Source organism: Etheostoma cragini, chromosome 14 (assembly GCF_013103735.1).
Source record: "Etheostoma cragini isolate CJK2018 chromosome 14, CSU_Ecrag_1.0, whole genome shotgun sequence".
Lineage (NCBI taxonomy): Eukaryota > Metazoa > Chordata > Actinopteri > Perciformes > Percidae > Etheostoma > Etheostoma cragini.
In genome coordinates, this window is record NC_048420.1 from 21,026,290 (window position 1) to 21,047,724 (window position 21,435).

General features: G+C 40.8%; 1 protein-coding gene across 2 annotated transcripts in view; it reads right to left on the reverse strand.

Annotated features, from left to right (window-relative positions):
- Positions 1-17,458: 17,458 nt before the first annotated feature.
- The window catches only part of LOC117956668 (POU domain, class 2, transcription factor 2), a 67,742-nt gene continuing 63,765 nt past the window's right edge, over positions 17,459-21,435 (reverse strand). For both annotated transcript variants that reach the window (XM_034891864.1, XM_034891862.1), the window contains 2 exons: positions 21,110-21,183; positions 17,459-19,343 (listed from right to left, as the gene is read on the reverse strand). In XM_034891864.1, the coding sequence (XP_034747755.1) occupies positions 18,961-19,343; positions 21,110-21,183 (457 nt within the window). In that variant the 3' untranslated portion in view covers positions 17,459-18,960. The remainder of the gene's footprint in view (positions 19,344-21,109; positions 21,184-21,435) is intronic.

Below are 21,435 nucleotides of genomic sequence, written 5' to 3' on the forward strand. Positions count from 1 at the left end.
TATAACGGGCCGAGGCGAGCCGAGGCGGACCGAGGCGAGCCGAGGCAAGCTGTTACCAGCAGTGGAAAAACGCCATTATAGAGGCCATCTTTGTTAGTAACCAGTACTTCTGATACTTTGCTAAATATTCGGTCGGCTGCGGCTCAGGAGGTAAAGTGGCTGTCCACTAATCACAAGGTCGCTGGTTTGATCCCTGGCCTTTGCGGTCTACATGTTGAAGTATCTTTAATCAAGATACTAAAACCCATTTTCTAATTGAGCGTACATACAAATATGTATCCCTCCCCTCCTGATGAGTAGGTGTATATATTATCAGATAATATAGGAGGGTTAGTATAACATAACTATTATCCGTCGGTTCTCATTCACTGTTCATCCTTATACCTGTACTTGTGTTGCTGGAGATTAGTAGGACAACTCACAAAAATACGAAGCCGGTTGAGCTAATTTTAACTACATACTGTACTTCTTTTTTTTAGGTTATTGTTTGGAAGTTCGACTTTTAACCCTATATCATTTTTAGAAACCCATTAGTTAGTTGTGTCTGTGTTTTCATTTAAAAAGTACTAAAACAATCAGATAAATGTAGTGGATTCTAAAGTTCAACTTCAACTTAAAATAAAAACCACCAAGTAAAGTATCAAGTACATCAAATGTACAAGTAAAAGTAAAATGAGAATAAACATAATAAGATTTATGTATATATGATGAAGTCCTCCTCTGCATTACTGAAAACTGAGAAACTCCTACTTTACGCCACATAACGCTGCATTATAATGCATTACATTGTATTACCGTCATTACATTGCATTGGGGGATTTTGCATCAAGCAGACAGTAGAGTATGCAGTGAGTCCCACTCGGACACAAACACTCTCTGTTCCCTTCTCCCCCATGGCCTCCCCCTATCCCCCTCTCTCTCTCTCTCTGTCCTCTCTCTGTGTTCTGTCTCTCTCTCCCGCTCTCCTCCAGCTGGTATTCACACATGTGTAATGGGATTAACACGCTCCCGCGCCAGGGAGGAGAGAGGGGACAGAAACTGGAGGAAAGCAGGGAGGATGAGGCCATGGAAGAAATGGGGGAGGAGGAGAGAGAAGTGAGAAAGAAAAAGAGAGAGAGAGAGAGCTAAACAGAGGAAGGTTGAGGGGGTGGGAGAGCGTGGTTCCTGAAAAGGAAAACAAATGTATAGAGGAAAAAAAGAGGGGTGGCAGAGCTCTTTCCATTAGCTTGTTATTAGGCTACAGGAGGTCACAGGGGACATTTCAGGCTCATTTGAATTTCGGGGAGGACAGCCCCGAGAAGCTCTATCTGCATACAGTCAGACCGAGAAGTGTCAGAATAATGAGCTGCGGTTATCAATAAATAATAACCTCATATGCTAAAATTATCACTCTCCCTGAGTTGATAGTGGCAGTTTATCAAAGTCAACAAACAGAGGACAGAAGTTAAACCAGTTAGATTTAATTTCAACATTTTAGAATGCAAAGGAAAAATTTGTGAGAGAAAAACCATTTATAGGACATTTTATAGACAATTTATTTATAGACAAATGGTTTTTTAAATGCACAAAAATGTTAAATATAATGTATAGATAATAATATTTATCATCACAGTATTTTGCAGAATTACAATGTGAGCCGGGTCAGGGACTGTGTAACAGCTGTTTGCCACTTCTAACCTTACAGTATCTGTGATGACTCATCATGGCTAATGTATCCAATCCCACACTGCAGGTGTTGTCATTAAATTATATATTTATGATTACAGAGAGCAGATCCATCAGATTGTCTGTGTCTGTGTCATTGTGATGCACAATGTTGTTTGTTCACAGAAAAAAAGACAAATAGGGTAGATTTAGCCATTTTTTAAATGTTTTTGGGTTTCAGTGTCGTGGGACATCTTACCCAAAGACTCAAAAATGCAATCACGTCGTTTCCACACGTCACTGCTGTTTTAAAATGAGCTGATTAATGTGGACGTTGCCTAAGAAAGATTAAAAGTCAGGACATAATGCTGAAAACATACTCACATAAACAATCACATCAATAGTTTTGTCGCTAATGAATCGCCACAGATCATTGCTCTGCAAGATGAATGGCACAAAAACACTCACCAGGTGGCCGAGTGGTGAGAACGTGAAAGAAGTGAGCATTTAATTAGGTGCAAGTCAACTCTTCTGCAGAGAGACGATGCAGTCACATTCAATAAAGCTTTAATGTGGAGAGAGATAGAGTTCAGTTCTTGGAGAGGAAGAGAGACTGCAGAGAGGAATGTGAGAGTTATATTTGACCTATTTGCGGCCCTCTGCCAAGTCTGTAATGGAGAGAGAAGGAGAAGAAGAACATGAGTAAGGGAAACCCGAGAGGCCGAGCACACAGACGAGAGGAATCAGTGAGTGAAGGAGAGAAGTGTGAGTTGGCAAGATGCAGAGGGGGGAGGGGGGGGGGGGGACTAGAGAGTCGAGCAGCCAGCAGTCGGTCAGTCAGACGGAGGTATGTGTGGAACGGTGTCAGTCTATGTAGAGCTCAGTGTGTATGTGTTAACAACCTCCTCTGTCTATCTCTGGAGGAACTCCTTCTTCCTATTCCTATTGGCACCACGCACCGCTTCCTCTCATAATACACCCCCCGAATACCCAGACTGCTCCATCAGCTCTGTCAATATAGAAACACGCTGCCTGGATGTCAGAGGCAACCCACAGACTGTGAAATAGGACGACCCAGTCAGTTTTCTTTGTGGGCTGCTTAGATCAGAAAACGTTAGATTCAACAAGTCATTTAGATTTGTCTCACTTTTCTGTGTCACATCAAGGCTTATTAGAACATAACACCCCCCCATATGAGTATCTCCACCCACGGTTTGAGAACTACCTTTGCAAAGGTGGGCCATATTTTTCTTGCAAGCCAATCAGGCTTTTCGGGAGGGGGGTTTAAAGTGACAGGCGCTATGACGAGGTCTTTCAGACAGACGGTGAAGACTGGTATATTTAAACAGACAGTGTGAGAAAGTATTGTGTTTTTAAAGCATGTATACAAGTATGAACCTGATCATGAGCATGATATGTCTCCTTTAAGACAACATATCATCAATCATGCTCCTTCTATCTACTTTATTAAGTGATTCCCTATACTTCCATGAATTACTTTCAACAGTCCCAGGGGAACATGTCTGAACTTGAAGAGTTCAGTCAGGTGGGTTATAGGGGCAAGTACAGTATAAAAATAAAGACTGATTCTGCTATTCCAGCACTGGCAATGGCTCACACTGCAAAGCAACCCAGTAGTAGGCGGCAGTTCCTCAGTCTGTAGGGGAGATGGGTTGGGAACCGGAGGGTTGCTGGTTCAAGTCCCCATGTGGACCAAAGTATGGTGGTGAGCTGGTAGCCAACTGCTTGGGGTGTCTTTACATAAGCAGCCCCCCCCACACACACACTCTGACATCTATCCATTTAGTGCATGTATAGGTACTGAGCATGTGTGTGTAATAACAACAGAGTGAAAACATTATAAATTCCCCTTACAGGATTAATAAATGAAGTATACATTATTTTTAGAAAGAAAGCAGATTGACCCATGCGAGGGGTTCTCAGTGTATTGTTTGTGCTTTAAAAAAAAAGATAAGTGGAATATTGGAGAAGCGTTTCAGAGGTGGAGAGAAACTGTGGCTACGTTTAGCCTCCTGCTAACCATAGCCAAAGGCTCACAACTGCAGCTAATTCAAGGAGTTTATGCTATAATGTGGAATCACAGTGTGTCATCTCGCAGTTACAGGCCCACACGTTTGCAAAGAAAACAGGATGTGATTCTCATCAAATATCCACTATATAAGAGCATCAGGATCCCAATCACTGTGTTCTGTCATCGCATTTTCCAGAAAACTGCCTACCCCAGCTTTAACTTATTTTTAGTTTAAATGCTTCCTTGATCGTCACTTTTCAGAATGATTAGTGTACGTCCAAACTGAGTAACAGTCCCTCACAGCAAACTGAATTAGATGTCAAATTTAATTTAGCAGTGATAGTGATGCTAACAGGCTCTTTGCCTTCCAGAACCTCACAGTGCTTCATTCATATGTTTTACTGTTTGTTGACAGCAGAGACAGAAAAGTAGGAAAAAGTCGACAGCACCTGCACAGCAACAGGCCAATGAAAATACCAACGCTTAGATGTGGTTCAGTGTAGATGTAAAAGCCTGGAGGAGTGTGTAACATGGTAGTGTGTTTTGTTATTCACTATCTCCTACATTTATCTCTCCTAACTCCCTGCCTCGCTATCTCTTGCCTCCCGTTTTCTACACTATCCTCTCACTTTTCCTTCTGATCCTGTTTTTCATCACTTTGTCCTTTTTTCTCTGGTGTTTCCTTTCCTACATAGCTTGCTGACAAGAAAGCAGATTGGACATTCAGCAGCCTTCTTTCCCCAAATCCGCCCTGTTTTTATTGTTTGAATATAATGTATATAGTGGAACTGACATGTATAGTCTACTCTGTCTTGTACTGTACAAGCATGTGAGGCCCTGTTGCATGTCGACACTTGACTTCACCTGCGTGTCTCAGAGACAAATTATAGTTACTGTACCAAGAGATTAGGGCGACTCTGACTCAGATTGCTTTTGCTTTTCTAAGTGTTTTGTTGGCCAGTTTCACAGTCAAGACCCAACTGTTTTCTGTCCCACAAAACCTGAAATAAAAACTGAAACATTGCATCACATAGCAGGTTTGGCTGCTTAGTTTTCCCCTCTACTTAAAGGCTAAACCCGTCATTTTCTAGTTATTTGTCCTTGAATTATTGTCTTTTACACTTATTTTTATACTTGGATATCTATGTGATTCATGGTTTCTGGCTTTTTGCTGCCAAACTCATCCACAGTTACTAATTCTGAGTGGTTTGTGGTTCAAGCCTTGCTTAAACACTTTGACAGTCGACTGACCGAAAAATCAGCTGTCGATATGATCATGTGTTTGACCTTTTAGATGCAAGACGCCCCCTCTACCCACAGGGTGATCCTGCCACCTACAATTACGATTTCTTCCACTGTTTGCAGTTATAAGTCCCTCTGGGGGAGAGTGTTGGCTAAATAATGTCTCGAGTATTAAATATCAAATGTTGGGTTAGGGCAGGGTGGAGTGTGGTGGGCTTGGCTGCACACAGTTACGCTTGGATGGTCTGGATTGAGACTGAGTTTGTCTGAGTTGGGTTGAGATTGGCTGGCAACTGTGTTTGTGTAGGTTTGGACGGGTTGGCCGGGCGGGATGCAGCCTATTGGCCCAGAAAATATGCAAGATTCCTGCTCCTTTTGGCTGAAGTCAAAAGCATGATGGCAACAGACATCACACCAGGGCTGCGGTGATCAGCCAGCAAGACAACGCGCCAACCAACCAGCCACCCATCCCACCGCAAGCAGCCGACCACCTACCAAACACCCCGAGCGCACAGTTTTGTTTCTATAGCTACAGAGTGACTGTCTGCTTCACCGCGGTTACCAGGGGACGTTGTGTCTGGAGGTGTCTGGATTGTGGGAGACGGTCAAACGTCAGATGTGGTATTCACATTTCAGTCTGGAGATTCAAGAGTTTGCAGGGTTTTTTACTTAATCTTGCAACTGAATTAGTATTAGAAAGAAGTATTAATGTAACGCTGAAGGTCTTGTTTGGACCCCAGGAAGAATAGTTGTTACTGCGGTAACGACTAATGAGGATCCTAAATGAAAATCACAAGAACAATAAGTTACTGTACTTAAGTGTAAATTTTGACATTACATTATAATTTTACTCCACTACACTTCAGAGGGAAATATAACACATTTTACTGCTCTACATTTATTTAAAAGCGGTTGCTAGTTTTCAGATTAAGATATTAACATAAAAAGTAAAGGGTTGAAACACAATGAACAGTTGAAAAGTAAACCAGTAGTTCTTTTTGACATTGTATTGTAAAATAAAACTGTCCATAGCTGCTGCCCCTTGTCATGTTTCAGGTGGCTAAGAGTTGTTGGCAGTTTCACCCAAGAGACATTTCACTTGGTGGCTTCATTAAAAAAACTGGTTAGAGAAAAGTTCAAATAATGAAAACTTTGTGTATCATAACTTTGTTTTTCTTCCTCGTGGCCCCTCAGATTCATCTGCTGACCCTTTGGGGGGGCCCGACACCGAGGTTGCAAACCACCGCACTAAAAGTTGTAGTAAAGAATTTAAAAATAGCTCCACCTGGATAACAGTACAAAACTACTTACATATGGATGCATCAGTATTACCAAATTATTAATGTAATATATTATCATTAATCTTACACAGGGGCCATTTTTATGCAGGAGTACCTTTACTGTTGATACTTTAAGTACACATTGCTGATAATATTGGTGTTAACTTCAGTAGGAGTTTTACTAGAAAAGGATTCTTTCTCAGTAATTACCTGAGTGCCATCAAAGGAATGGAGCACAAATACGGTGAGGGTTACCCTAAACACACATCATTAACTAAACAAATACCAAATCAACAGTCCGGGCTTATGGCAGCATTCAGGGTGAAGCTGTTTGCCTAGTCATTTTAATTTTATTCAAAATAACTCCAACCAGTGTGACATGTTTGTACCTGTTCGACACCACAGTAGCAGTTTAACTGTTGTACTGTACCTGTTACTGTCAGGGTTTGGATTCTGAATGATCTGTCAGCCCTTCAGCTCTCTAACGCTAAAAAACGAGCTGTTTTTGATGGACTTCCAGCGGGAGAGAATGATTGCAACCCGTTAGAAACCACCTACCGACTTGTCTATCCCTACTTGAACCCTTTCCTTTTTGGATGTCATCCCTGTCAATGCCTCTTATTTGTTTGTGTGTTGGTCTCTGTCCGTCTCTGTGTGTCCTGTTGGTGAGCTGCAGACGTTGTTTTTGCTGTTGTTTTTTTATCGTGTCTCCCTCCTTCCCGGATTTCCTCTCTTTGTTTTGGAGTGAAACGTTTGATCGCAAGGAAGGATTGTGGAAAAGGTGCACTGTGTGCCTTCTTTGTTGTGAGTGATGTACTTTTCTGTATGTTGTCATCTGGACCAATGTTGTGCACTTTTGTTTGGCTGTTTAAATTAAACCCGGCTTAACTGTTGAGACAGAATTTACATGTGAAATGTAACAAAACAAGCTCATTTCCATTTATTATAACAGAAATGGAGAGCATCTTTAACAAGTAGGTTATGTGTCTTATCGTTTTCTCTTTTTTGGAATTAAAAAGGATTTTATTTATGATTTTATGAACGAATTGACATGATGGAGTAGAACAAAATAAAACAAACTGCCAGCTCCAAGAAAAAATTGAACATATGCCTGTAAATTTGTATGATGACGGAAAAATCTACAAGTGGATTGAGGGTCAGAAATGGAGTCCATAGAACCAGGACAAAGTGAGGTCAAGGAAGGACCAGGATGAAGGCCATAAAACTGAAATCCTGGCAGATCAAAGCGCAACACACTGCAGTCCAGTCCAGTACAAATAGTCCCCAGGACACCTCTCACTCCTAACACGTTCAGTAAAGGGTCCCCAGATCTTGAGAAACTTGGGGTGGGCATTGGACAGAGTGTATTGAATTTCTTCAAAGTGCAGACAAGAAGCAAACTAATTTCCACTCTCTCAGGAAAGCCCTTTTTCAAAGTCAAAGAGTAGTTGGGGCGACCCAAAATCACAGAGAGACAGTCGGGGATTAGTTGTCCGCTGTGTATGTCGCTGTTCAAATGAAAAGTGTCCTCCCAGAAACTCTTGATCTTCGGGCAAGACCAGAACAGATGACCTAAGGTCTGCAGCCGGCTTACACTTCTCACACATAGAGGCAGAAGGAAAGATTCTGTTCAGTTTAGTTTCAGAAAAGTGCAGCCGATGGTTGACTTTAAACTGAATAAGTTGAAGTCTGGCGTTGATAGAACATGCTTTGACCCATCTTATCTAACCCTTTCACCCATAACTCATCCCAAATCTCCTCCCCGGTATTCTTAATCCATTCCTCTATGAATGCAGAGAGAAGAGGAGGAAAAAAAGAGGAAAAAAAGATACCAACAAACTATGAAATGAAATGTTTGGAGGTAGGGATTCTAGTTACGATGACATAAAAGTTCTTTTCTATTAAAGTGAGGTAAGTAAGTGTATTTTCTGACGGACCAGCTCGTTTCTTCCGACTTAATTCGTTTTAAAGACAAAATCTACTAAACTTTTCACAGCAATAAACTTCAGCATGAGATGTTGCCTCTATGTTCTCAGCCCAAAACCTACAACGAGTAAGGCCGAGCAAAGAGAGTTATTCACTTGGAAATTAAAAGCAGATCTAGCTTGAGAGTTGGAGTTGCAGATTTCTTGTAATTTCTTTGGGGCGAGTTCAATAATTGAGACAAGAAATAAGAATGAAGTCTAAAAGGCAGTTTTTATCTATTAGATGAGAGTGGTTTAGTAGAAATGTGGCAGAAAGAATGTGGGAAAGAAAGATTTATCATCACAGCGTTGGGATGAAGACAGAGAGTCATTTTATTTTATTGGATGCTAAAACATCTTTGGTTCCCATTCCTGACATCCTGTTTGTCTAAGCCTTGGCATTGTCATAAAATCCTGCTACTAAAGAAAAAAAAACTTCTATTGTCTCATTTTGGATGGCCCATGCATGTAACATTTTCATTTACATCTTAATTTGTACTCAAAGTCTCAGATCTTGAGTCATTACTGAGTTACTTGGTACTCAAATGCATCTTGTTGTGCCTCGTCAGTAGAGTTTGGGAGATGGAATTCATATAAATTATTATAAATTGAGAACACTGTATGATCAGCACTTGATTTCTGTCTCTCTGGATGATCACCAGTCTAAACTAGAAGCGACATGTTCATTTGAGTCTCTTGTGTCTCCATGGACTTTGTTATAGGGAACGGGCGCCACCTGGTGGTGATTAATATACACTGCAACTTAACACACTGCTGCATGTATGTGAATTACCAATATTTAGATAACATCACAATATTCGAAAACAGATGCCATGAAATCTTAAAAATACATAATAAAAAAATTAAAATTATAAAAAAAATACGCTTGGGATATTTAAGGGAAAGGGTTGATACTGAATTAAACTGTTTAAGACTAAAGTTTTAATGGTTTAAAAATTGTATAATTTAAGGAAATCCCAATTTTGAGAAAAAAAAACTTAACATAGTACAATTATTGTCTTTTGTTTTATTCTATAATTTCTTTTCCTCACTTTTAAGGAAAAGAAAGGCTTTCTAATTCAAAATAGTAAATTAAATTTATTTAGTAATGTGAATTAGAAAGCCTATAACACTTAATTCAATATGAATTATTAAGAAGGGGAGTTATATTGAGTTTATTTCGGTATTCTTTTCTAAATTAAATCTTTAAGATCAGGAAACAGATGAAGTTATCATAATTTGCTGTGAGACATTTTTTGCGAGTTGTCCTGCTGCTCTCCAGCCTCAGTCTACACACTGCGGTGGTCAGGCCAAAGCTGCCCATTTCACGGCTGCTACACACCTGGCATTTCAAGTCTGGTTCCCAAAAAACTTGGCCCCTTCACATCTGGCACACCAAGTGCGTGAAGGTGCAAACACAGAGGTTCATTCACGGTTACAGAGCAACAGGGTGAAGACGGAGTTAGGACGCAGTATGAGTTAGAGACAGAACTTAGTTATTTTCTTCCTTGCACCAGGCAAAGTTGCTCCTAAGGGAGCTGTGGGTTACAGCATGGTAGTTCCCAGACGAGAGACTGGGACTGACTGGAATCACACAGACACACACACACACACACACACACACACACACACACACACAGGCCACCCACATCTGAACCACCCAGGACCAATAGTGGCATCATTATTTCATGAGATCATTTCAAGAGGGAGGGGTGCTGAATGTCAAAACTATCCAAGCTTCATATCTGCTTTATATTTCACCACAGCTGAGAAAATGTTTCATAGAACTGGGACAAAGACAAACTAAATACAGCAATATTTATGTATTAAATTTGGTGCCTTATTCCTGTTTGGCTGGTAATTTTAGCTGTACAGACGGCTAAAGGGATAGAGGGGGCACCGGTTACGCTAACGGAGGTGTAACGTTACGAGTGACCGCTGGTTGACTCTGGTTTCTTGCTCTGTTTCCCGACGATTCAGTAAACTGTCGTTAGCGTCCTTAGCAGTGGGGATTTTGGTTTGGCAAGTGTGTGACAGTACAAAGCTGCTAGCCAATCTTAAAAAAGAGCAGGAAGAAGATGAAGGAGAGGAGGCGGAAGACAGCATTTAGAAACTGGCTGAGAAGATGTAGGTTTTGGAAAGAAAACAAGTTGGAGCCTCCCTCCCTAAACAACAACACAGTGTGGAGGATGGTGACCCTACCTTTTAGACCCTCTGAGCTTAACAACACATTAGATAGCTATAATCCCTGCAGGTAGCAGGCCTCCTGAATCACTCAGGGGTTCCCTCCCAGACAGCACCCCTGAACATGCGTGCGTAACTGCAAAAATGTAAAGCAAAGTGCATGTGTGCTAAAGATCCTCCTGCTACTCAGCAACTCTCAACAAACCAAAACTGTGAGAAACAGTGGAGATCGAGGGTAGATGGGAGAGTGTTCATTGTCATCTACTTCATACTTTTGCTCCAGTACAGTTTAGAGATATAAAATAACAGGCTTAATTTTATGGGGGCTTTGGCCCTCCCTTGGAATTGCCATTGCTATCAAGCAGTTGTTAAAATTAATATATATTTACAGATTGCAAAACTTTATGTAACGGCTCCATGCCATGGTTCTTTTGGATGCTTTTATATAAACCTTAGCGATCCCCTAATACTGTATCTGAAGTCTCTTTTATATAGACCTTAGTGGTCCCCTAATACTGTATCTGAAGTCTCTTTTATGTAGACCTTAGTGGTCCCCTAATACTGTATCTGAAGTCTCTTTTATGTAGACCCTAGTGATCCCCTAATACTGTATCTGAAGTCTCTTTTATGTAGACCCTAGTGATCCCCTAATACTGTATCTGAAGTCTCTTTTATGTAGGCCCTAGTGGTCCCCTAATACTGTATCTGAAGTCTCTTTTATGTAGGCCCTAGTGGTCCCCTAATACTGTATCTGAAGTCTCCTTCCCGAAATTCAGCCTTGGTGCAGAATTACAGCCACTAGAGCCAGTCCTACAATGAGCTTTCCAATGAACCATTTCTGTCTGTAGCTATAGCGAGCCCTTCAGTCGCGCCTTTCTACTTCCGGTTCATGGGACCTTAATTTGGAAAAAATATCAACGGGAGTGAATGGGGAGAGGCAAATTATTTTTGTGATTCCGTTCTAATTGAGCCATAGATTACAAATATATTTGTCAATTCAAAAGATAATTTTTCAACCAAAGAAAGTCTCAGTTTTTTGTTAAACTGTTGTAGTACAAGACTTTGAAAACACATAATTAGAAAGACTACACACTTTAATGTGGATCATACCGGGGATGTAACGTTACTCAAATGAGCAGCGGATATGCTTATCTGCTGAAAACTCTTTACTGGATAAAACCCATCAAGTAAGATAATGTTACATGTGTTGTGGAACAGAGCTAAGCTAGCTAGCTAGCTAAGCTAGCAAGTTAAGCATCAAGCTACCGGAAGTAAATTGTGAGACAAGTAGTTCACTGAGCGGTTTCACACAAAACTAAGTGGTACTATGACAAACCTACGGCCTAACTGAGGGGGGGTCAAGGGTGTGTGGCCTTGTCCAACTGCTACTTTGCTCGTTTGAAAGCCATGGTTTCTTTCTCTTACGGGTGGGCCAAATTCTCTGGGCGGGCAAAACAGAGAAAGGGGAGGTAACCTTGCCCCTTATGACCTCATAAGGAACAAGATTCCAGATCGGCCCATCTCAGCTTTCGTTTTCTCAAAGGCAGAGCAGGAAACCCAGGGCTCGGTTTCTATGCACTGGGGGACCATAGGCAGGCTGGGGGGACACATATTAATGTTTAAAAAACCTCATAAAGTGACATTTTCATGCCATGGGACAAATAAAATAGACATAAAAAAAAAACAACAAAGACACAGGAGATGACTTTGGTCTAAATTCGCACTTTATTCCTAACACTTACAGGTTTGTTTTGTCCCCGTTTCCCTGCCATCGCCCCCGCCCGCCCCCCTCCCCCTCAAAAACAAAAACAGGCACACAGATAGCGATGAGGTTAGGGACAGTAGAGAACAGTTTCAAACCCAAACGCTTCCAACAAAATCAGGTTATAGAATCAACTCAGACAGAGAGAGCCTCGAGGTCAAAAAACAGCATATTGTTAGCACTTCAAAACAGAAAAAAAGACCCGAAAACAGTTACTAAAGCTTACAGAGCAGTGTTTGCCTCATCTTTTATGTTCATCACCATAATCATCATTAGACTATGCTATAGAATACTTTTGGAGTTTACAGCAGTCATAAAAACATGGGAGTTGTACAACGTGGAGAAAAAAAGAAAATCAAGGTGAGATCAAGATACAGTGGAGCTCTTTGGTTTTCACTATTGAGGTTTTTTTCTTTCGCAGTAAAATCTATCTTTGCTGTCCTCTTAACCTTTGGACTTAAGCTGCATTGTAGAAAAAATAGAAAGGAAAATGTTTCTTTTTAAATTTCTCCTAGATTAACAAACGTTAAAATGGGGCAAACAATATTGACTGAAGTTATTCTCTCTTTTTTTTTTCACTCTCTTGTCACGTTTTACATTTTGTGTTCTCAAGGCCAAAAAAAGTCTTTTTATGCATCACGGTGACTTGGAAAGTTGAGCAGAGTAGTAAAATTAACATTCACAGCCACAGAAGAACTACAGTAGAAAACTGTCAAGGCCTGAAGTGCTCCTATTATCTGACAGTGTTTTTATATTAACGACAGGCGCTGGATACCTTTTATTTTAGCCGTTACAGTCCCTAACAAGAATCCTGAATGTTTATATACACATGGGAATGAGTGTGTGTTGTGTTTGAAGTGTAGCGCCTCACTGCGGTAGTTTTAACTTTGGTATCATTCTCTGTCCACCACAGCAGAGTCGCATACACAGGCACACATACAGACAGAGCTGCACTGCTGTCGGAGATGAGGAAAAAAAGTTTTTTTTCTTCTTAAATTTACTTTGACATCCACTCAGTTTTTAAGCTCTGTGGTGGATTTTTTTTTAACAGCCCAAGGGTCAAGCAACACATTACAAACATAAAAATGTGTATTTTAAGTGCAAAACCTGGAGTTCAAACGCTTTCCTCCGACAGCAGTGATGAATATACACACACCTTCCTTCTCTACACAACACAGCCACAATCTCAGCACTTCATTGAGAACAGTGAACACGAGAGGACGTGGTGGTGTATTCGGTAGGTTAAAGCCATAAGAACAACTGAAAATCTTTGTTTCTCCTTCATTAAACTAACTTGCTAGGGCCAGTTATACATCCCTCACTCCTGAGTTCAGACAAGTCACGTCTTTTTTTTCTTCTTTTTGTCATTAAAGCTTGAATGTCTATTTGGTTTTTTCATCAGAATATCAGAGGCATGAGTTAACAACCCCTCGTCCCTGAAGAAGGGATGGAGGGAATCAGAAAAGCTTTTTAAGAGAGCAGAGGAGGAGACGTGGACGGAGGAAGTTCACATAAATGTCGGGATTTTAAACCAAAACATAGGGCAAGAGTTGAGAAATGTGTCAACCACTGACCCGTTTAACCACTTGGAGTGTGTGAAACTGTGCTGTTAGTATTTCATATTCAGATTAGTTTACTTTCTATTGACCGACAGCCCACCAGACTGGCTGTGTGAAATGTCCTGAAGCAACAGGACTGGGTTGCACGAGCTATTTGTATCATCCTTTATACTGTTTGTTTTTTAAGCTAATAGCTAGTTTTAGATTAGTGTTTTGCTAAATCAGGTTGAACCACAAACAAATAAATATCTTAGTAGTGAAGAATTTTGTAATAAAGACTTTGTTTGAGAGGAAACATGTAGCGCCATCTCATCAGAAGTCACTGCTAGCATCACTTGTAAGCTAATCTAACCAACGCTATTTAGCTAGCCGTTCAGTCTGACACTGTTAGCATAGCGTTTTGTACTGAGAAGATAATATATTATTTTTGTGAAATTTACTTTAACATCCATTAAGTTAACATTGTTTTTAACAATATTTTGTTCAAATATTAGGTCAGCTGTGGACCATTTTGTATATTAGCTCCTTTACTTGTCAACCTAAACAGGTCACATATTAGCAGGGTAACGTTAGCTTTGTCAGTTAGATCTTTTAGCAATGTAACAACTATACCCGGCAGTTTCTGGATGTAGACATTTAGTAACAACTAATCTCTAAATAAGAATTTGTTTGTGTGGAGCAGGTAACTACTTTATTAACAAAAATGTATTTAGTAATTTTGAAATAGCTGGTGCAACTTAAACCAATCCAAAATTAGTTTTGTTTTTACAATACACAGTCTACGTAATCGGGAAGTAAACATCACTGACTGAAGGTTAAAGAACAGTAACACACACTTTGGGTTCTGCACAAGATGGGAAAAATGGGACAGTAAAGAGACAATTGTCCCACAAAGCTAATTTAAAAACAGCATTTCCCTCCGTCACAGTTTCCCTCCTATTTTCTCTCTCCGTTTCAGGTTACAACAGTCTTTAGGTTTGGTTTTGCTTTAAAACATTCGTTTGGCATCTTCCCTTCTTGTCTTAATCTCAAAAACACCCCTCTCTGCAGATACAAGCCTCACAACAACCCCTGGAAAACTATTACAAAGATCCAGAAAGACATAAATAGAATCCAATAAATACATAAATAAAGAGTCAATAAATAAAGGTGAAAGACAGAGAAGTTAATTAATAACAAAGGACCAGTTTTCCCATCCCCAAAAAATGCACACACATCCCTCGTACAATAAATACAAATGGTTATTTTTTTTCCAACAAAGAGCCCGTGAGAGATAAGAGTTTTAAAGCTTTTGGTTCGTAAATCAAGTCATCGTCTTCGGTCGTCATCATCAAAGGATAATAGTCCCAGCCTTTTTATACATCAGCAACAAGTAAGAGCAGTTGAACATAGATCATTTCCCCCCTACAAAAACCTAAATAACTAATGGATACATTCCCTCTAAAAGTGGATGTTTATAGCCTTTAATCCATCTCAAACATCAGCGCCCCCCCCCCATATCTTCTTTATCATTGGTTGCCTTCAGTTTCTTTGTGTGTTACATTAAAGCTCAACTCTGTTTTTAACCTGGGCCTTGGGGATTTATTTTATCAGAGTAGTCAATTTTCCGAAGAAAATCACAGACTGCTGCTTCACTCTAAAGGCTATTTGAAGTACGACATGAAAATCCCTCTTCCTTAAAAACTGGGCATTCTGGGAAATTACAGATTTTAGAGTTGACTGAAGATCATCATACAGAACTGTCCAAATTCTCTTATTACAAGGTTTTATTTTTAGATGTTATTATTTGACGTTTTTTAAGGATTACGGAAAAAGTACTGGCCCGACTTTCATGAAATGTGGTAGAATAGGGTAGCATGGGCCAAAGAAGAACCCATTACATTTTGAAACAAATCCAAACCACATGGCGGATACACAAATAATATTTCACTTTTGTTAACATTGCAAGATAGGGCATGGCTTGGCGGAGGTTTCCACTCTTCGAGAGCCCTTCTAGTTTATCCTGGTAACAGTTAGATTTCTAGGTTTGGTTTCCAGGTAACTTGTGAATGTGTCCCTGCTCTCATCTGCATTCCCTCTACAGTAACAGAACTTTGGGGAGAAACAATTGACGTGATGTTCACGTATTTTCATTCATGGTGAAATTGATACAAACCAGTGGCTACCTGTAAATTACGAATAGTAATAAAACATATGGCAGTAATAATAAAACATAGTTGGCAGTTTGATAATTAATGTATGTAATTTTAAACCACTAGTGTAGTCACTGAACTTTCCTTCTCTGGCTGCTTTAAAACTCAGCTATGAGTGGCTAAAAATAAGCACGTCTTGGTCTTTTTCCACACATATTATCTTCTCACTCAGTTAAGACACATCTGTTAAAATATATGAATGACAGCAACAGTAAAGTCAAGCCTCAGAAGCCCACTGCTAAAATAAATAGTGAAAGTAATCTCATCATAAATAAACTTAAAACTACATTTGTGCCAAATTTTACAAGGTGACAGATGTTTTAGAAATGATCTGCACTCTAAGCCGCAAGAGAGAAAGTTAGAGACGATACATTTGATGGGAAAGCTGTTTGAAAATGGGTCCAGGTTGAAAATGACCAGAGTTTTGCTTTAAATGTCTAAAATAACAGTATGTTTATATCAGGTGCTTTATATTTTGTCCAACATGTCCATGTGACAGAAACAGTGTGGGTTTTACAGTTTGGTTTGTATGCAAAAGATTTGATCTTTATACCAACACATGCTCACACTAGCACACACACAAACCCACACATGCACGCATACACACACGCACACACATTTACACACTGCTGAGCCACTTGTACAACTTGTGCATTGGTTAGGTTGTTCTATTTGGTTTGGTTGTATGTGTAAAAGATTTTGCTTTTGGTTTTCAGTTTTGGCTTTTTCACAACATTCTGGATCAACTATCTGGGAAGCTACATTTTCACAGGTATTTTGAACCGTAAAGAAAAATAAAAAACCCAGAGCACAACCGAAGAGACAAGAAGATATGAAAATAGGCAACACGTTGTCAAAACCCACCACCTCCCTGTCCCACCCTCCCTCCCTCCCACCACATAATAAGTAGAAAGAAATGAGACAAATCCATACATCATTAACAGACACACAATGGAAAGCAAAAACAAAAATATATATATTCTCAAAGTCAGTTTGTTGAGGTTATTCCATATTTTATCCATCCAAGAAAAAGAAAGTGAGAACAAAGCCGAGGTCGCTGGCAGAGGGAGGGAGGGATAGATTTCTGTCTGTCGATACAAGAACAGCAATCACAGCGAAAGACAAACAGACAGACAGCGCTTTACTCCCCCCTTTTCTCCCCTCGTCCTCCCCCTCTTTGTTTGTATTTGGTTTAGTTACGGTTCAGTCACTCACACATAATTAGTAGCAGTAGTAGTAGCTTTTGGTTTTGGGTTACTTTTTGGTTTTTTGGTCCGCTGCTTCGAGCGCACCTCCTCCTGCTCCTCTTCCTTCCTCTCCTCCTACTCTTCTTCTTGCTTTCCCCCTGCAGCTTTTTATACCTTTGGCTCCTCCGCTCCTGACCGCTTCTCCTCCTCTTCTTCTCCTCTTTTTTTTTGGCCCTTTGATGTGATCTTTGGAGACAAAGGAGAGGGGCAGATGGGAGGAAGGGATGGAGGGCAGGGGTTTGGGGGCAGTAAGGGGAACGCCGGTGCTTCACCTCTTTCTTTTGTTCTTTTGTTTTTTTTGGTTTGGACTCTTTCTGATGCTTGTAGTGGGTGTGTATGTGTGTTTTTTTCACCCTTTGACACTGCAGAGGTTTTGTCTGGACACTCGTCTCCCGGGCGAATCAAGAGACAACGCAGCCAGAGGCGATGCTTTGGTATCCAAGAGTGACTGTCTGGTGGTAGATGAGCAGTCTGGAAGATGACATGGTAATGGTACTGGTGTGTATGGGCTGAATACATAAAAGAAGAATAATGCTGAAAATGATCCCAAGAATGTTTACATCTTGCCTTTGGTATCCTTTTTGTAGGCAGTATAAGTACTGCTGAGTGTGTAATTAAAGCATTAAAGATAACAGTGGTGCTAAAAATCCTCACAGAAATGTTAATTTTGAACTATTTCTTTTCTTCTAGATGTAACTAATCCCCAAAACTCAGTGTGGATGTTTTAAACAGCTAGATCGAATGAGATTTTTCAACATTTATCGTTAGTTTGATGCTATTTATGTACCAGTAGCGTGAGTTTGGCCACATATTAGGATCTGATGAATACCAGAAAGCTCAGGCATTCACAGAAAAGTAATATTTTTACAGCACAGTATGAATGGATTAGCATCTTACCTGATGCTATAGTAATTATAGTAGTAACCCCACCCGTCTGCCACTCCAGGCTGGTGAAAACAAACACGGTCTGTTCTAACGTAGGTATGTTTATCACTGTAAAGCTGTAAAGAGAGAGGTAGGTATATATTATGCATGTGAGATCAACTGTAAAACATTAAACAAACGTTTTTGGCAAGAAATACCATAAAGAGATACGAATACAAAATAATAAGAAAAAATAGATGTCTTGTAAAACTGAAAATGAGAATAAAGGAAATCCTGAGTGAAATGGAAAATGTTTGGCGTGAAGTAGAATGGAGTACTGAACTGATCCTGGATTGATCAGAATGCAAAAGTCTTTTTGAACTAAAGCTTTTCTCTCCGTTTGTTGTTTTTTGTTTCCTTTTTTGGTTTTCAGTTTTTGGTATTTGGAGATTTTGGTTTTTATCTTAGAAAGTGTGTTTCTCTTCTCGCATCTTTTCTTTTTTCCAAAATTTGGTTGCAACCATATGACCTTCCAAGCTTGTTAAACAAGTCTTTTTTTTTTTGCCTCCCGTTTCTCACACACAGTTTCACTTCTCATCCCTGCCCTCAGCGAGTTTATTTCTTTTCCAGCAAATAAAAAGCATGCTGTTCATTTCCGACGCGAAGCAAAAACACTCCTCCACGCCACCTCTCCAGCTGTTGATCATTATTTGGTTTCAAATTCCCCCCCTCCGTTCTGCAGTTCTCTCTATCCTGTCCATCCTCTTTCTCTCTTTGCTCTCTCCCGTCATCCATCTGTGTATATTTTTGGCTTCAGAAGACTTCAGCAGGGAGACACAGAAAGAGAGAGACGAAATTGGAGATGGATCAGACAGAGAGATGGCTTTGGTTGAAAGGCGAGGTTGTAAATTTAGATTTTTAAAGCTCCTTTAACTCCTCTTCCTCCTCCTCGTCCTCCTCTGATAGGATACTTTGGCTGTTAGTCAGGAATCACTCGGCCATGGCCCCTCCCAGGGGCGGCGGCGAGGCTTCGCTAAAGGAACAGAAAGAGGCGGGACTTGAACAAGGAGATGCGGACTCCTCAGGGCACGAAGTTGGGCTCATGAGGTTGCTGGCACCAGGGGGCGGAGACTGAGAAAAGGAGAGTCTCGGGCCGCCAATACCACCTCCACCACCGCTGACCAGTCCCATGGTAGGTGTGGAGGCTGTTGCCATGGAGCAGGTCACCATGGGGAGGAGGGTGGAGCGGTTTAGGAAGAGGGAAGGGCGAAGGGAAGGAGGTATAGCGGGACCCCCAGGTCCACCCAGAAGCAGGTGAGCCGCTCCCCCCTCCAGGCTGGAGATGGGCAGCTGACCGCTGCTGGCTGCCAGGGCTGGTCGGGATGAAAGAGATGAAGAAGAGGGGACAAGTGAGTACAGTGGTGGAGGAAGGACAGGAAGACGGAAGATGGAAACAGAGATAAGAGAAGGTTTGAGAAGGGCAGGAGTGAAAGAAAGACAAAAAGATGCAAGAAGAGAACGAGAGAAATCAGAGGGATAAAGCAGTCAGTTAACATACTTCATGAACTGGAGATAAAGATGATGAGGGACGACTGCGGAGTGACTGTAAACATTCAAAAACTGTTTTCATATATTTTCTTTACAGAATAGAAATAAATGATGGATTGGCAGGCGTAAACTATCAAAACATACGGCCCGTGGGCCAGAACCGGCCTGCCAAAGGCTCCAATCAGGCCAAATGGATGACTTTGCTAATTACAGATATGTAATGAATTCCAATTTTTTAATTTGCCACGGTTATCTCAGACAATGTCTGGGTTCTTTTCCCATAAATTGACGACTTAATTGTCAGCTATGTGTTGTGTGTATTGACAGGGAAACTAATCCTGTTATTGAATTTTTTTATGTTGAAAAGCCATTTTTTCATTTCTGTGAGTGCTTCAGACTAAAAGTGCAGCGATACATACATTCAACGTCACTGTATTGACACTGATTTATTAGAAGTCATGAATAGGAGATATGATAGTCAGCAAAAAGATGAAGATGGATATTCACTACACATGCACATGATGATAAGATGGAGTCGGATGCTTGTGGAAGTGTGAACATGAACTTCTTTCTGTTGACAGTCTGCACACAAAACCAAGTATCGCCACAACACCACATTACTAAAATAAAATAAAATCAACAGTAGGGGCCACACTGTTCATTTACAATTGGTGACCTAAAGAGATTTACTTTAGATATATAAAATACAAATAAATATGTATTCTTCTGCAGAATAACTGCAGCAAACATGGCAGAATAACCCGTGTATCAGTCAGAGCTCCACTCTAACAGAGAGTGACACCTGCTGACTTTTGAATTCCAGTGTAATAGTCAACCTTTTATACATTACAGCACCATGAGTGTAAACATTCATAGCGTGCGGGCCCCAAAGGGATCCAAACCAGAAATCCTTTTCACGTCAACACTTAATTCGAATCCCCTCTTTTCACTGAGGCTCCTCTTTCTTCTCTCCTTCAGCCTATAACTCTATCAGAGCCGGCAGTGCCAGAGCTGCAGTTTCCATAACAGACTGTATCCTTCTCATCAACACATGGCCTGGAGGGGGCCGGCTCGGAATCTCGCCAAACAGAGCGGGAGAAAAGGGGAATCTCTGAATTGGCGCAATAGAGCGATGGATCACATGAAGGATTCAAAGCTGAGCTCAACGAACTTTATTTGTGATGCTTAATTGATTTGACAGGAGAGGGGAATTTTGAGTGGAAACTAGTTATTTAGCCAACAGGCCTCGATACTGAGAGGGAGCGGATTGTGCCCGTTGAACTCTTTCCTGTAAGCTGACTTGGCCTCCTAAGCTTTGCCATAAGGGGCTCTTGTCACTTTGTAATAATAGCAGGCTATTGTATGAGAATCAAATTGAATCTTTCACCATACTGAGCGATTCAAAAAGTTTTTGCTGAGAGGGAGGAGTGCTGTTGCTGTTGGCTACCGTTGTCTGAGGCTGCAGAAGAAAAATTCATTTTGGAAAGAATGGATGAAGGGTGAAATGGGAAGTGGTCTTTAGAAATCATGAAGACTTGCTGGGCTGGAGGGGACGGTCTGCATGCACCAACACACACACATGCACACACACCTTGCATGGTAGCCAGGGGATTGCTGCCAATGAGGGCCTGGTTTATCCCTGTGCTTACTCCCATCATTGTGTTCCTGAAATGTGGATGGACCGCAAATTCAACAAAAGTTCACACATGTAGAGAAACAGTTTAAGTGACCTAAACCCCACGTTCTGATGAGTGACGTAACCGCTCCAAACTCTTGTCTTGTGTTTCATTGTGTTAATTAAGGCACCAGCAGCTTCTTTCATATATTTTGGGCAGCACCTGCCATATTGTATGTGTGCAAAAACTGCACGGCTTAGCTGGTGCTCATAAGTGTATAATTGCAGTAAAACTGGTGCGG